The sequence below is a fragment of the Salmo salar genome, chromosome ssa03 (genome assembly GCF_905237065.1).
Source record: "Salmo salar chromosome ssa03, Ssal_v3.1, whole genome shotgun sequence".
NCBI classification, from domain to species: Eukaryota; Metazoa; Chordata; class Actinopteri; order Salmoniformes; family Salmonidae; genus Salmo; species Salmo salar.
In genome coordinates, this window is record NC_059444.1 from 61,871,174 (window position 1) to 61,886,876 (window position 15,703).

The 15,703-nt window shown below is 46.3% G+C and overlaps 1 protein-coding gene across 11 annotated transcripts in view; it reads right to left on the reverse strand.

Moving 5' to 3' along the window:
* Nucleotides 1–15,703, reverse strand: part of LOC106601128 (G patch domain-containing protein 8) — a 37,893-nt gene that overhangs the window by 9,513 nt on the left and 12,677 nt on the right. For 2 of the 11 annotated variants that reach the window (XM_045715037.1, XM_014193079.2), the window contains 4 exons: nucleotides 12,824–12,842; nucleotides 10,276–10,348; nucleotides 965–1,032; nucleotides 730–816 (listed from right to left, as the gene is read on the reverse strand). In XM_045715037.1, the coding sequence (XP_045570993.1) occupies nucleotides 730–816; nucleotides 965–1,032; nucleotides 10,276–10,282 (162 nt within the window). In that variant the 5' untranslated portion in view covers nucleotides 10,283–10,348; nucleotides 12,824–12,842. Of the gene's footprint in view, nucleotides 1–729; nucleotides 817–964; nucleotides 1,033–4,321; nucleotides 4,364–10,275 lie in introns of all 11 variants that reach the window. The other 9 variants (XM_045715042.1, XM_045715039.1, XM_045715041.1 and 6 more) reach the window with 9 other exon arrangements.

Genomic DNA, 15,703 nt, shown 5'->3' on the forward strand with positions numbered 1-15,703 from the left:
ATAGCGTCATACCCAAGAAGACTCGAGGCTGTAATCTCTGCCAAAGGTGCTTCAACAAAGTACTGAGTAAAGGGTCTGAAATAAATGTGATATCAGTTTGACATTTTTTATGAATTTGCAAACATTTCTAAAAACCTGTTTTTGCTTGTCGTTAGTGCTTGTCGTTACTGTGTGTAGATTGATGAGGGACATTTAAAAAAAAAAAATCCATTTTAGAATAAGGCTATAATGTAACAACATGAGGAAAAAGCCAAGGGGTCTGAATACATTCCAAATGCACTGCATATGTCATTTCTGCAGCTATACCGGTAACCCGCTAAAATAAATGATTTGGCACATGCATGACAGTATGAGCGTTCCAGTAGCTCCATTGACTGAGCATCCGTCTGTCTGTCTGTGTTTGTCTCACACCAGCACAGACAGCAACTCCTCACATGAAGTCATCCAATTTTCTCCACTAGAAAGAAGTGCGAGGGAGTGGGAGATGAGGAACAGAAGAAGCTCTATGATTCTCCAAGGCTGATTTTATTGCACCGACACACAGAACGGCAGCAGAATCTTAACAAGACAAGGCTATGAGTCACTGGCACAGGAGAAAAGCAAGAAGGTATGCAAATGCAGGAAACGGGGTCACCTTGAAGCGAGTGAACGAATGCTAGTGAGAGATTGTTGAAACGAGGACCTTGAGAAGAGAGGCTGGATTGAGTTAGCTAGTAATAAGAGTCTCACCTTGTATTTCTGCTGTAATTCCTCTGTGACTTCCTTCTCCACCTCCAGCACTTTCCTCTTCTCTGTAGCATCTTCGGCAACGTCCAACTACACACACACACACAATATGTAAGTTAACAAACCTCGCTAAGAACAAACTAAAATAGAACTCACAAATACACAGACCCATTTTAAGATGTCGTAGGATACAAAATGTAGAATATGGATATTTTGCGAGCCACTGACAGTGTCTTACCTCCATCTCCATGCGTCCCATCCCCATGACATCATATTTGAGGATGATGGGCACAGGGTCGGTGCGTCCTGGGGGGAGAGAGACAGAGAGAGGGGGAGGTGAGGCTCTGACACTGGGACGGGGGGACAGCTCGGGGACAGCCTGCTTTTAGAGCACAGGGTGCTGGGGTTAGAGAATATTGCCTTGAAGTGCAAAGAGACCAGAAAAGCTACAGTGAACCAAACACCAGCCATTCTCACAGCTTACCATAGCCACCAGGCACAGCACAGCTTAAGTACCCTGACTACTTCTCAGCTGGGTTCTCTTTTCTAGAAAGATGCATCCAAATTGCTGCACTGATCCTAGTTCTAAGAGGTAACCAGCAGAGGCCATATGAGCAGTTCAGAGATGTCCATTTGGATAAGGGAGGGGGAGAGGACAAGGAAATGGAGGGGTAAAGTATACTGGACAAAAACGGAGTGGCAAGGACAGGGTTTAAGCCTGTATCTGTCGCAGTCTCTCTGTCTCCCTCCAGTCTCTACTACTGAGTGTAGCCCCTCTCTCTCCCCTCCCTCCCTCCAGTACAGCAGTCCTGTTGAACAAGAACACTAAGTTTACCAAGGACAACACTGCCGGAGGGGCTGGCTGACGCAGCTGCTACAGATTACTGAGCAGAACACCACTGCGACAATATAGTACAGCCTCCCCATCACCCGGCTCTGAACTGCCCAGTGACTGACCCCACAACCCCTGTACTGTCCCATAGGAAACCCAGCCTCTGCTCCCCCTCTACCCCAGGCTCTCATCATGGCCCTGGACTAACAGGCTCTCCCCCTCTTTCCCTCAGTCTACTTAAGCCATGTTACGTAAGCTGTGAAAAGAGCTAGATCAGAAGGAAATTAACTTTAGAAAAATAAATGAACCAACCAAAAACAACCAGAAAACAGAATGAAACAGAAAAAGATCAAAACTATGTTGGAGATTTGACACATAATTGCTTAATCCACTCATAATCAGCCAAACGAAGCAGAGAGAGAGAGAGAGAGGGAGTAAATAAAGGACAAGCACTGAACTACAGCGGAGTGACGTCACAGGCCAGGAATCGCCATGGTGACATTGCAGGGGAGGGGATACTTACCTGAGAAAATAGGGTATGGGGTGGGGTTGGACAGACAGGGGTTCTCAAAACAAAAAAGGCACAAAACAGAATTTGGACTAGTCTGCTGCAGCAGTGGCTGTTGGTTGGCAGCCAGGTACACAGTAAATCAGATAAGTGTCCAATCAGCACTTCAGTTTGGTTTCAGTTTTTCTCTTTTTTTTCTCCTTACACAAGATTACGTTATTATCCTCTTGATCGATTTTAGACTCAGTTTATACCCTTGGGCAAGAGCGATTACGAACATTTTAAAGATGCTTGTCTTTAGTTAACAGGGCTAGGAATTAACAAATCCACAATCGGAAACAAATAATGACTAACTATTATTTCCACATAGCACAACTTATTAGCCATTATAAACTGGGTGGTTCGAGCCCTGAGTGCTGATTGGCTGAAAGCCGTGGTTATCAGACCTTATACCACGGGTATGACAAAACATGTATTTGTATTGTTCTAATTACATTGGTAACCAGTTTATAATAGCAATAAGGCACCTTGGGGGTTTGTGGTATATGGCCAATATACCACGGCTAACAGCTGTATCTAGGAACTCTGTGTTGCGTTGTAACTAAGAACAGGCCTTAGCAGTGGTACTTTTGCCATATACCACACCCCCTCGTGCCTTATCGCTTAATTCTAATCCACATGCCCCCCTACCTCACTAGTGAGGAGGATAGACTGTAGTCTCTCATTCTGAAACTAAAAGAGCAGGTTTGGTTTGCATCTTAAATCATGTGATAACTATTAATGTAGGGCTGAAACGACATTAGCGGTCTGATCGCATAAAACCAGACATATTAAAAGGGGCTAGTGATAATACAGTGACTATGGTCTTACGTTTCGACTGACTACAGTCTTCTATTGCAATGGAAGCCAGCGTGATAATCAGCGTTGGCATAACAGGGCAGCAGCATAGGCTTACATACCTAATGTATTCATTAGTGCCAGAATACAGATGTGAGACTAATTAATTCCTAGCCCATGTGGCAAAAAAAAAACCACAAATGTAATTTGAATCCTCTCTGTTAATAACATCTGTCTGTTCTCTGAATTGTTCTTGTATCATTGTTATGGTCACAGCCCAATGGTATAATCCTAATTCTTAGATTATAGCCGCATGTGGATCAAATAAGGGCCTGTCTGGACTCCAAACCCCACTACAGTGTCTGTCTGCCAGGTGGACACAGTAAGGCATGGTCTCATACCAACTCTTTCAGCCAATTTATGATCTGAAAAAGTGGTCGCGGCGCCGTATGGCGGGGTGTGACGCAATTGCCAAATTGAGGTCCGTACCGCATCGCCGTGCGCCCCTCAAATTTTGTAACAATGTGGAGGGCTCCGTATAGATCCGCATTGACATGATTGGTTGACAGTAGGTGGGAGGGCCTGTATAAAACACAAACTCACTTCCTTGACAACAGCTCTGCGCTGCTCCCTGAAGCACAAGAAGTATCAATGCCCTGACTTCCGCAGAGGCTGTATCACCATAAATGCTGCACAGTCAATGCAGACGTCCAAATGACAATGCAGCGCCTTTCACCCTAGGTGATCCGGAGCCTGCTGGTTTTCTGTTCTACCTGATAATTAATTGCACCCAGGTCTAAATCAGTCGCTAATTAGAGGGGAACAATGAAAATACAGTGGAACTAGCTTCGAGGTCCAGAGTTGAGTTTGATGGACCTAGACTATTAGAGTGAATATTGAGCAGCCCAACCACAAGGGGGACTGCTTGAGACCAGCCCACAGACAGACAGACAGACTGGCCACTGCAGTAAAGCTCTCCACCAATGGACCAGTTCACTAAGAACACGGGGGAGGAGTCACAATCCAGGCACCTAATCTTCATGAAATACCATTTTTTACAATTACAGGAGATGTCCCCAACTATAACCATCTTTAAAAACACAGTGACAATACCTTCAGCATTACCCATTCCAGTGGACAACAAAGGGACCGGACAAAAAAGTGTGCATCTAAATCACAGTGTGAATCACAAGGTAAAAAAAATTAAAAAAAACTGAAAACAAAATGAGAATGTTTGTAAGAGTAATGTAGATGTATATATGATAATATACACGCAGCAGAATGAGTACTAATACTGAGAGAGAATTGAAAGCCTATGTAGCATTGGTGCTCTGATGACGGGAAAACAAATGAAAGAAATGGGAGGGAAAAAAGAAACAAAATAAAAACAATTCAATCGGGGGAAAAATAACATTTACCACTAAGTTTACCATCAGCACAACATGGGCAGGATCAAATCGCTGTAAAAAAGAAACACCAATTGGTTAAGCAGGAAGATTCGAGGCACATAGAGAAGGGCGGATGGGGTGGGGATGGGAGTTGGGGGGGTGGGGGGATTAAAGCCCTCCTCTCCTCTCTTCACTCTTGGCCCTCTGGGTGCTTACAGGGATCTCCTCTCACCACCACACTCTCTCACGCACCGTCCCAGTCCTGGCTCTTACTACCCCAATATCCCATGGGTGCCTGGACCCCCTGTTCCTCTCTCCTGTATGCCTATATCTGTGGTAAGTAACCCACAAGACCCCTCACTTTTCCTTCACCCTACCCCAAAGATTGAGAGCTAGAGCCAGCAGCTGGCTTCAATAACATTCCCATCAGATAAGAGCTCTGGGGGAGTTGAGTTGGACTCTGTTCTTCAGGGTAGGGGATGATTGTTTAAACAGCTGAATCTGAGGACAGATCCACATGGAACAGGAAAACAGGGCGAGGTTCCCTGTCCGGCTGTCCTACAGATCATGCTTTAAATGTAGTGTGTTAAAATATCTATCCATCTATCGCATCTGCTACAGTAAAGAGGAATGACCATGCCTCATTTGATCTGAGCATGCAACCAATCAGCTGCCCCTGACAACAGAACACCACTCGACACACAGCCACCATTCTCCCCTCTGTCAGCCTCACAGACAGATGTTTGTCTTGTCAGCCTGGTTAGCCTAGATTCCCCCAAATACCCTCACTGTCCCACTGTCAGCAAGCTCAGTTAGGGACATGCTTACCCCCAGGATGGTGAACATAGACAGACAGGTACCTGAAAAAGGGGGCCACAGGGCTTTGAGCAGTGCTTAGGAGACTTGGTATAGCACTGTAAGTGTGCAACAACAGAAAAATAACAGTCAAATGACTATTTACAGTTGAATTTGAAGTACTCCATGGAGCATATGAAGGGTCCTTTGAGTGTAGCAGGTTGCCTATACAGAGCACTGCTTAAATCCCCAGATGACTGACACAGTCGAGGCAGGCAGGGTTGAACCTCTGGGACAGGCATGCTGTGCAGGGGGGAAGGCCAAAAGGAGAGGGATGATGGGTGTGTGTGACGTTGGTGGACATGGGAGGGAGGGGCAGACACATTTTGGGTGCAGGAGGGGGGAGTGAGGTTTTCCCTGTAAGTTTTCCCTAGGGCCCCCGTCAGTGACTGACGCACACAAATACACACGTCTCAGTCCCACATGACAACCACACGCATACATACAGTACACACTCACTCCACAGGTTTGAAGGTAGATACAGGCAGATGGGGGGAAAGGGGGCTACTCTGCAAGCCATTCAAAAGACTAAGCCGTGGTCACAGCCAATCAGAACCCCCAACCATGGCAGCCACAGACACTCAAAGGGGAAAAACACAAATCTAAAGAGACTTGGAGCTGGTGATTCTACAGGATGTGATGCAATCTTTGGTTACTAGGATCTACCTTGATTTTAATTGGATTTTGGTTGGGTTTTTCATACTTGGAATCAAAGCACTGTAGGTACTTGTGAGCAGATTGTGAAAAGTGAAATAATAGTTTAGTGGTTTATAAAGCCAAGAGGAGGAAGCTGAGAGAGGCCAGTATTAGCCTACGTTGTAAAGGGGGTGTTACATTGAGGTCAATTGTAGAGTAGGAGAAACACACACACACACACACACACACAGACAGACATACATACATACAGAGGGAATCCAACAAACCTTACCTAAAAAAAGGGGCAAAAAGAACAAAAGAAGAAATAAGAACAGAGTCAATACAGTGAAAACTCAAAGCACAGGGGACACATTGCTATCAAGTCAAAAAAAGCTTCTGTTCTGACAGGAGAGAACGAGTATAATCCTGTATTATTGTTATTAGAATATGATCCCACAGATTAATTCTATAGTGATGTGATGGCGTGATACTGCGATTGTGTTATAAGTCCACTCCGGAGTAAAGTAGATGACCATATTTGTCGGGTTCAGACACAGGACTATTCATATAGACAACAATTGGGCAGGCAGGCTAGCGCCACAAACAGACTCATCTACCCACAGAGCAGAGGCCACTGCTTACATAACCACACTGTACTGACACCATGCAAACAGAAACACAAGAGCTACACTCAACCAATTTAAATATTTTACATTTGAGTCATTTAGCAGACGCTCTTATCCAGAGCAAATTGCAGGAGCGATTAGGGTTAACTGCTTTGCTCAAGGGCACAGATAGTGGGCTCAGGGATTCGAAACAGAAACCTTTCAGTTACTGGCCTAACGCTCTTAACCAAATGGCTACCTGCCGCTTAGTACATAAGCCGGAAACGTTTACAGATTATCACATCAAACACACAAATACAACCCCCTTTATTCGCTACATTACTGACAATCAGACAGCAGGTCCATTTTTAAAATGCATATTTAAAAACAAAACACCCTGTACTGTCTGTCTGAATCCTGTTATCAATGCATCAGAGTCATGGGTCACCGCAGTGCTTTCACACACTCACAGACAGGTAGTTCCCAATGTGTCCTGTAGGAGGCAGTGTCCTGGACCGTAGGGCCTCTGGCTGGTAACTGGTAATAGAGAAGTGGATTGAAAGCCCTACATGTCCATGAGCAGAGGAGAGGAGAGGGAGCAGCAATACCAGGAACCCCTGCCAACCTCCTTACAACCAGCCCCTGGCATGAGCCTCAATCCACCATTCCTCATGGGACAGCGTCGAGACCATCAGCAGCAAGCAAGAAGCCACGCAACGGCTGTGTCCTCTTCAAGGCCAGAGATGAGTCGTTGACACAAGTGTAGCAACGTCTTCAAAAAGCTCCTTAGCATACGAGAGCGTTGTTGGTATTACATTTGCCGTGGCTGCTGTGTGTGTGTGTGTGTGTGTGTGTGTGTGTGTGTGTGTGTGTGTGTGTGTGTGTGTGTGTGTGTGGCATTCCTCAGTGTGACTGTTGTGTTTAGCACAGCGCTGCCAAATGGGAGGGTGGGACAGATCCCCAGCTAGATGAGCCATGGCTAAACACTAGACAGAAAAGCAGACACTAAAAGAATGCAGTGTGCCCTGCGCTATGTACACTACTCGCCTCCCTTAAAACAAATAGCCAGCTGACCTGACTGACGCAGGTCTTAATGCAGATCCTTATGTTGCACCTGAGGCTACTACTGCAGGGAGGGCTGGCAGTCTACAGTTGCATAAGCAGCATTGTAACGGCATCCTCCTCTAAAAGCAAATATAAAAACAAGGTTCTCCAACACGGGCCTATTTATCCACTTAGTAAGATGTTAAGATGCAAATGTAGCACTCGACACATTGTTACAATCACCTGCTCAGGGTGTCAGACTGAACAAGAGGACAAGCCCCCAGTAGTGTATCGTTTTGAGAGGGAGAAGGCATCCAGGCACTGTGTCCTGGTTGAAAACAAGACAGTGTGTTAGGAGATAGAGAATGAGCAGACTGGGATGTTTTCCATTAGCATGTTGTAATGCAGCCCAGATGCTTCCTGCTGGGTGGGTAGGGAAAGGCTGGTGTGACTAAGGGAACGGGGTGAAAGAGAGGAACGATGGAGGGATGAGAAAAGGCTGGGTGAAAGACGGGTCTGGTTGTGTAGCTAGCTCTGGGTGGAAACAAATGAGAGTGAAAGGGGTTGGGTGAAGAGGTTAAGGCCCCTGGACTCGGCCCCATAAAGTAGACACACTCACTCTAAACCAATTCTCAATAGACTACATGGACCAACCAGCCTGCCAACTATGACATCATTCAAAGCTGAAGGAAAACAGGACACAGGGCTCTACAGTGCGACCATTTTACTCGCATAGGCACCTAAAGATTTTGTTGTGCGACCTGGAATTTTTATTTAGAAGCACCAGTGCGCCTAGAAAAATGTAAGATTCTAGCTTAATAACCAAAAATATTTTGCATTGTGCTCCAAAATGTATTCTACATTTTACAACTTAGGCGCAGACGTGCTCCTTGTAAAAAAGGTCAGTGTAGAGACTTGCTATTCATTACCCTATAGAGAGAGGGGAAGGAGAGGGAGAGCTGGAGAGAAGTGAGATGGAGAGAGGGAGAGAAAGAGGATGGGTGCGAGTATGAGAGAGAGGAGGGGCAGAGTGAGTGAGCGAGGGAAGAGAATGTAGCATAGCAGGCAGGAGTTGAGTGGAGAGAAGCCAGGGCGCTGCACCACCAAGACCAAGCAAATGAGGCTGTGAGCTGAGCTGAACTAAAGAGGCTGAGGTGGCCTAAGCCCCACCCACACAAACACAGCTCTCTCCAGCCAGCCAGCCAGCCAGCCAACCACCCCCCCCCCTCATCCTGCGGAGCTCCAGTCTATGCTGGGCCAGCCAATCCCTGCCTATAGAGGAAAAACATTATGAACCACAGCCAACAGCTCTGCATCCTGCACCGAGTGTTGCTGCGTGATATTCTGAAGGCCGTTTTCAGACCAAGACAGTCCTACACACAAACACAGACATGAAAGCTTGTACTAGCACAGAAGTGCAGACAGATAACATGCAAACACGTGTTTGGGCTGTCTAATGAAAGTTCACCAGGACATTACAGGCCTAAGGCAGGAGGAACTGCAGAGACAGACACGGAGTGCATTGGCTGTACTGTCTTGTCTGTCACTACTAAACTCAGAGGCTTTTATGCTCAAACCCTTGCCAGCCAACTAAAAACACCATCTGACATGAGCTGTGGTCAATCAGTGCACACAATATGCATCAATACAATTCATTCAAATAAGAAGTTAAGTGAATTACCATAGAAACCCTGAAATAACAGAAAACCAGTGTACCCCTTAAAGTAACCCAACCAGATTAGCTTTAAATTCATTTAAATAAAGTGGCAGTTAACAGGGAGAGATCAATAACAGAAATGGAGGGAGTGAGATTAACAGTTTTTAAATCTAACCAACATATTGACTGAATTACTTTGACTAAGTACTGGGGAGGGTAGAACACGAAGGCATGACATAGGCGATTATATTAGACTATACATAGCTAGATACAGACCACATCAACTTTGCAATCGTCTACGAGCACATATCCAACCCTACAGTGGCTAATATCACTGTACTAATCACCACAGCTATGAAGCCAAGACATTCTATAAATTAAGGTGAAATTCCAAACATGACAGGTGATCAAAGGCAAACACACACAGTGTGAAACTAACTTGACTCTTGATCAGTGGAACATCTGAGAAGCAGACCTGGACTCAATCTGCTACACACTTCACAGTGGAACCAAGCTGGGTACATAGGCATTCCACCATCAGACTGTCTTTTTTGGAGGAGAATGAACAGCAGCTCCCATTGACTGAGGGCAGTGTGTCTCAAGGGAGCTTGTGAGCAATGAGCATCAGTGCGTGTGTGGGGGGTGGGGGGGGTGGGGGGTGGGGGGGCATGCATTCTTCATCCCCTTCAATTTTTTTTTAAATAAAATAAAAAATAAACTCTGGCCCACTTTAGTCAAATCTGCTCTAGGCTAAATGCATCATGGCAAGGGAACAGCAGTGGCGCAAAGAACAAACACTACCACCACCCTCCTCCTCCCTCCGCCACTCCCGTCCTGTCCCAGGGTGTATTACATTATCCTTTCTACACCTAGTTCTGGCGAAGACCAGAGCAAGACCGACAGGAACAACTGTACCGGGGTCATGCACTAAATACTCTGATCCTTTCCATCTACCAGAAGAGGAAGACAGAGATCAGAAAAAGCACAGAAAATAGAAAGGAAACAGTCGAAAAGAAACAAAACAAGTACAAAATAAAACCTGGAGAAAGGTGAGGTAAAGAGGAGGAGTACCGAGAGGAGAAGAGACGGCATTAGTACACATTTGAGAAAGGAGTATGGAGAGAGAGAGAGAGAGAGAGAGAGAGAGAGAGAGAGAGAGAGAGAGAGAGAGACGAGTGTCTTCTTACCCTGCATGGTTTTGCCCAGTCCTTGTCCCAGCTTCCAGCCATGTTTCTGAAGCAGCCGGTGCCCAATGTTATCCTGGCAGACAGAACAGAGGAGAAAAAGACCAAAAACATTCCAATAATAAGAAACGCTTTCCCCGTGGGCACGGGTCACAAACACATACAGGACTACTATCAAATCATCACCACCTCCTACACCATGTGACACCAGTGACTTCCAGCACAGGGGGAGGTGAGGAGGGAGGGAAGGAGGGAGGGAGTGTGTAATCTCTGTACTAACATCCTCATGGCCACACTGAGGGGTAGAGAAGGAGCCTACCCTTACAGGAACTGATTAAAACCTCTAAAGCTTACAAACTGGGGATGAAGCGTCCCATGTTCTACTCGTTGTTGTAATACAGATAATATCAGCTGTCTGGGAGGTACGAGGGGAAGGAGGAAGAGGAGAAAGGAGACGGTAATATATGTATCACACGCTTATACATATATGAACCGCTATAGAGCGAGATCTATCATACACAGACAAATGGAACAAAAACGAGGTATGGAAATCTTGCGTTAACAGAAAGAGGACCAGAAACTCCAAGCTTGTTGTGATTCCATAACCAAGACAGAGGGGAGCGGCACGAAAACTATGCAGCTGTCACGAGAGAAATACAGCGAGAGGGGGAAGAGAGAGAGAGAGAGAGAGAGAGAGAGAGAGAGAGAGAGAGAGAGAGAGAGAGAGAAAGTGCTAAGAGGGCCTTGGGTTACCATTACAAGGCCCAGGGTTGAGAGTGTGTATGACTGTGTAGGAGAGAGGAAGACTTCAGGTGAGTGACTGAGACTGTTATAACGCTATGGGTCAGCAGTAAAACAAAGTGAAAAGCAAGACTGTCGCACCACTACAAACTACAGTACATCATCAAGCACAAAGAAAACAGAAACAATGAGATTTGTAAAAAAATTAAAAATAAAGGTTGTGTTTCAGTTGTGATTATAACTATTCCAAGCTTTTCTACTACCATTCACCAGGGTGCTGCAATCTACCAAAAACATACAAACCAACCCAAAAAAAGGATATTTATAATCACAAAGAGAGTAGATGTCAAATGTCACAAACAGAAAACCAAGTGGGAGGGATTGAAACCAAACAGTAAAACAGCATGCAGCTTTTTGTTGAAGAGTTGAACAAAAAGAGACGGTGTTAGTACTGGACTGTATATGATGATGCATATACAGAAGGGCAGGGTCAACAGAAGGCCAACGGACCAATGGTGTTAGTCTGAGATGGGCTCAAGCACAGAGGTGATGGTTGGACAGGGTCATAGTAGATTGTCTTGACAGACAGAGGGCCGTGGAAGTGGATGGAGCTGTAAGAGTGGTGGTGGGGCAGTATGGGTTAGTGCATGTGGAAGGGGTAGTGGTTGTCACACACAGAACATGCTGCATCTCCGCCCATCTGCCTTTGTCCAAGAGATGGATTTGACCAAATTTTATCGAGTCCCTGTGGTATTTCTACTCAAACTAGTACCCCCCCCCATCTGTATAACTAAGTAAACGCTCCCCGCTTGCTTATCGTTAACTAAAATACCATTACCTAATTGGTTTGTTTTAAGCGAGTCACATAAAATATTGTTGAAATGGAAACTCCCCTCCAAAGCCACAGACAATCTCCCTCATATACAGTACTTGTTGTAGAGCCTTGCTGATAAAATACCCAAATATTTGTTTTCCTACCTTACCCCAGGGAAAAGTTGAACTGCACCACTTCCTAGCTCTGTTTGGTTGTGTTTTTCTCCTCGTCTAATTCCAGACAGGAACACCCACTAGAGCAGAGCCTGGGAATGGGGGATATATGAGCTGTATCTGTGTGCCAGTCAGATCTTCCGCTCCAAGCACAGAAGAATCCACACTGGGCCTCATATGCTGAGGAGAGGGATCGCATGTGTACTTCTAATAACCGGGGATATACATCACCTAGCATGGTGTCACCATATAAACATGTTCATGCTGGTTGCTAGACACATCAAGTCAGAGCAGATATAAATAAAAGAGGGGCTGGAGGACTACAATTCCCATGATCCTCTGCAGCCTCGTCTCTCTGCACTGCAGTGGGCTCCTCCCTGCTCCCATTGACAAAGACATACTGGGGATGCTTTTAGTTCTCACCGCAGTAGGATGGTGCTGTAGCTGCCTGCAACAACCCACACAGAAACTGGCTCTCAAGGGTTATGTAGGTTGGTGGTGGTGGGGGAAATCAAATGCAAGCCAATAGTCTGTAACCCTCCCCCAAAATAACTCTAGCTGTGTCTGTAAATTAGAATGAGGACGACCAGGTGAGGCTGGTGAGGGGGAGAAACTTCAGTCCAAAATGGCTGAGACTGATCGATGAGCCAATCAGAATGGACTGAGCAGAGTGTGAGGGCGGAGATGAGACGCAGGCTGTGTGCTGAACAACAGATGAATGAACGCACTAAATGAAGAAGAAAACAGACAGACGGACGATGAAAAGCAACGACGGCGAGTTCCAACAGCAGTGCAAGTGGAGTGAAGGCATTTCCATACGAACCTGGCTTTAAAATACTGGGCTGTCAAAAGAACAGTCACACGTGACACAATGTAAGAAACCGGCCAGTCACTAACGCTTTCAACTGCAATTTGTTTCATAGCTTTTTTTTTTAAAGAGCTAAAATCTTTATTTTGCCCTAAAAATGTTATAAAACACTGTACACAAAACAGAAATGTGGTAACTAGGCATGTCAATAAACTCACTGATTTAATGATTACTGTTAATATAGGAGAAATAAAAAGAAAATGTTATCCAAACAAGAGAAATCCACACCGAGAGTGTTGGTAGGGAGGGTAATGTGCATTGTGCGGTCATTGACACAGTGCATGGGAGGTTGAGGGAGGGCAAAACCAAATAAATAGGGGTAAAGGAAGGATGAGGTATACAGGGGGCACCATACCAGGAACCTGTGTGCGTCTTCAAACCTAGTGATGCTGACGGTGTAATTCTCTCTCTGTGTGTGTGTGTGTGTGTGTGTGTGTGTGTAGTAGACGCTGGCTGTGTGCGAGCCTCACACTGGGGTTCAGAAGCCCCTTGCATTATATGGCAGGTTTTTAATAGGGATTACTGCACCATCACTGTCTGAGGCCTTAACCCACAGAACAGACAGCACGCTAATCCACTTAACCAGAGAATAATGTCAGAAAAAATATCAACCAAAACTTGGGTCATATTTAATATGATTATCTCTGTGTGAGTAACTATGTGACAGTAGAAAACAGAGGGTGGCAGCCAGGCGTCACCCGCTCTCGTCCCCCTGTGGAATGTGTGTCTTGTGGAGCTGGGTCTGTTGAACAGAGCAGGGGGGCAGCTCTCCTCTTCCTTGTAAAGCTCTATTTCCAGCTCCGCTGTCCTTGGTGCTCTGTCTGTCTGCCTTGCATGCTCACATTCCTCCCTGCTGAGGCTCAGATTGGTGTGACTAAATGGAAACAACGGTCCCTGCATGGGCCTCAAGGGCCAAATAGAACAGACACCTTCCAACCAAGGCCCTGCCCTCTTAGCACCACCATATTGGAGAGCAGTTGTTACCTAACCTTGGGTCTGTTCAGTTGACCTTGAGGAGTTGTGACTTAACCGGTGGACAGACTTGGTCAGGATCACTGGATCCATGACCATCAATGACCTTAAAAACATCTAACTGACCTCGCCAGTCTGCCTCCTGCAGTGTTGGAGCTGGTGCTAAATAGATAGAGATGGAGCCCGAGGCGGGGTCAGGGTTGGAAAGGGGACGAGTGACTGATGGCAGTTGACCTTTCCCTTGGTAATCTTCCAGGGGTACATTTTCCCAAATGAATGCTGGGAGGTGGGAGTGTAACACTAACACAGCATGGAGCAGAGGAAAGACACAGCTGGTGCCTGAGAAACAGCACAGTAGTCTGTGCGTATAAGTGTGTGTTCCTCTAGGCTCTCTGTGTGTGTGTGTGTGTGTGTGTGTGTGTGTGTGTGTGTGTGGGGGCGAGCGAGCAAGCAATGTTGTTGCGCGTGTGGGTGGCAGTGAAAAAACACCTATACAAGGTTGATCATTTCAAAGACACCTAGAGCTCTGTTGATACATGGATGTGAACAACAACATGGCCTTTAAGCAGTCGGTACACCGTCACAGTCTGTCAGACCCACCTCATGTTGATGATGTCAGCACCTGGACCCAGAACAGAGACACCAAATGGCTGTTAGCACCCGTGATAACATACTGAGGGTGGGCTGGGGTCAGTGTGTTACTGCAGTCGTACTGCACCATGAGAGGGTGATGTATGACCTTTGACCTGTCATAAATCCCTGGGCATGTACGTTTCCTTCTAATCTGACTGAGGTTTGACTCTGAATATTGTTGTCAGTGGTGCTGTGATGTAGCTGACCCTGGCTTGGTGCAGTGTTTCAGTAGCCAAAGGTAAAAGGCCGGAAGGCATCATGTGAAATGGCACGGTGTGAAATCAATCTTCTCTCTCAAGTTTGAGGCCAGAACAGTTTGTGAACAGGTGTTTTTCAAATAGAGTTTGCTCTTGTGTGTTTGTGTGTGTCTGAGGCTGCCCACTGCATCTCTCTCTCAGGGCCAGAGATTTGGAGGAGGGAACAGGGGTAGGGGACATTGGAGAAATGGGGGAGGGGAGGGGAAAAGGTGTTGTGATTAGGACAGAGTAAGAGAGCTAGTACCGAATGATACCCAGTTAACACATGCAATGCAAAAAAACAATGTTAGAGAAAGAGCGAGAGAACAGAGGGGAAAGACAGAGAGAGAAAACAGATCCCAGTAAAGTACCACAGACCTCTAGCTGCCTACAGATCAGAACACACACGAGTGGCAGGGGAGGGACGCAGAGAGGCGCGGGCGCTGCACACACAGCCAGCTCCGTGACGTGAGACACGCTGACGACTGTCACTGGCCCCCGTCACCCATGACACTGCTGCTGGAGTAGGAGGAGAATGGGGGGGCTGATGTTGGTGAGTGTGTTACAGCCTTTTAAAAATCAGACAAACCTAAGTGGAACTGTGAAATTTCAAAGCTGATCAACTGCAATTTCACTGAAATTAAAGGTTTGGTGTGTGTGTGTGTAATACGCATTATGTGAGCGCATGCGTCTGTGGTTGAAGTGACAGTCCTCCCTCTCTCTCCACGTGTGTCAGGAGCTGTCGTGCTGCAGCCCGGCTCTCAGCGCCCCTCCATAGACAATAGCGCAGGAGCAACTTTACCCAGGTAGGCAGGCCACCTCTCCTGCTCTCCTCTCCACTCCTCTCCACCGCCCTCCCACAGTGAGCTCCTGAGCCAGTGAGTGGGTTGGTGCTACGTGGCTCAGCTTGGTTTGGTCAATCCGCCCACCATGACAACCCAACAGGGTCTATATATGAGTCATATGAAGGCCTATGGAGAAATGGTCAGGGCCA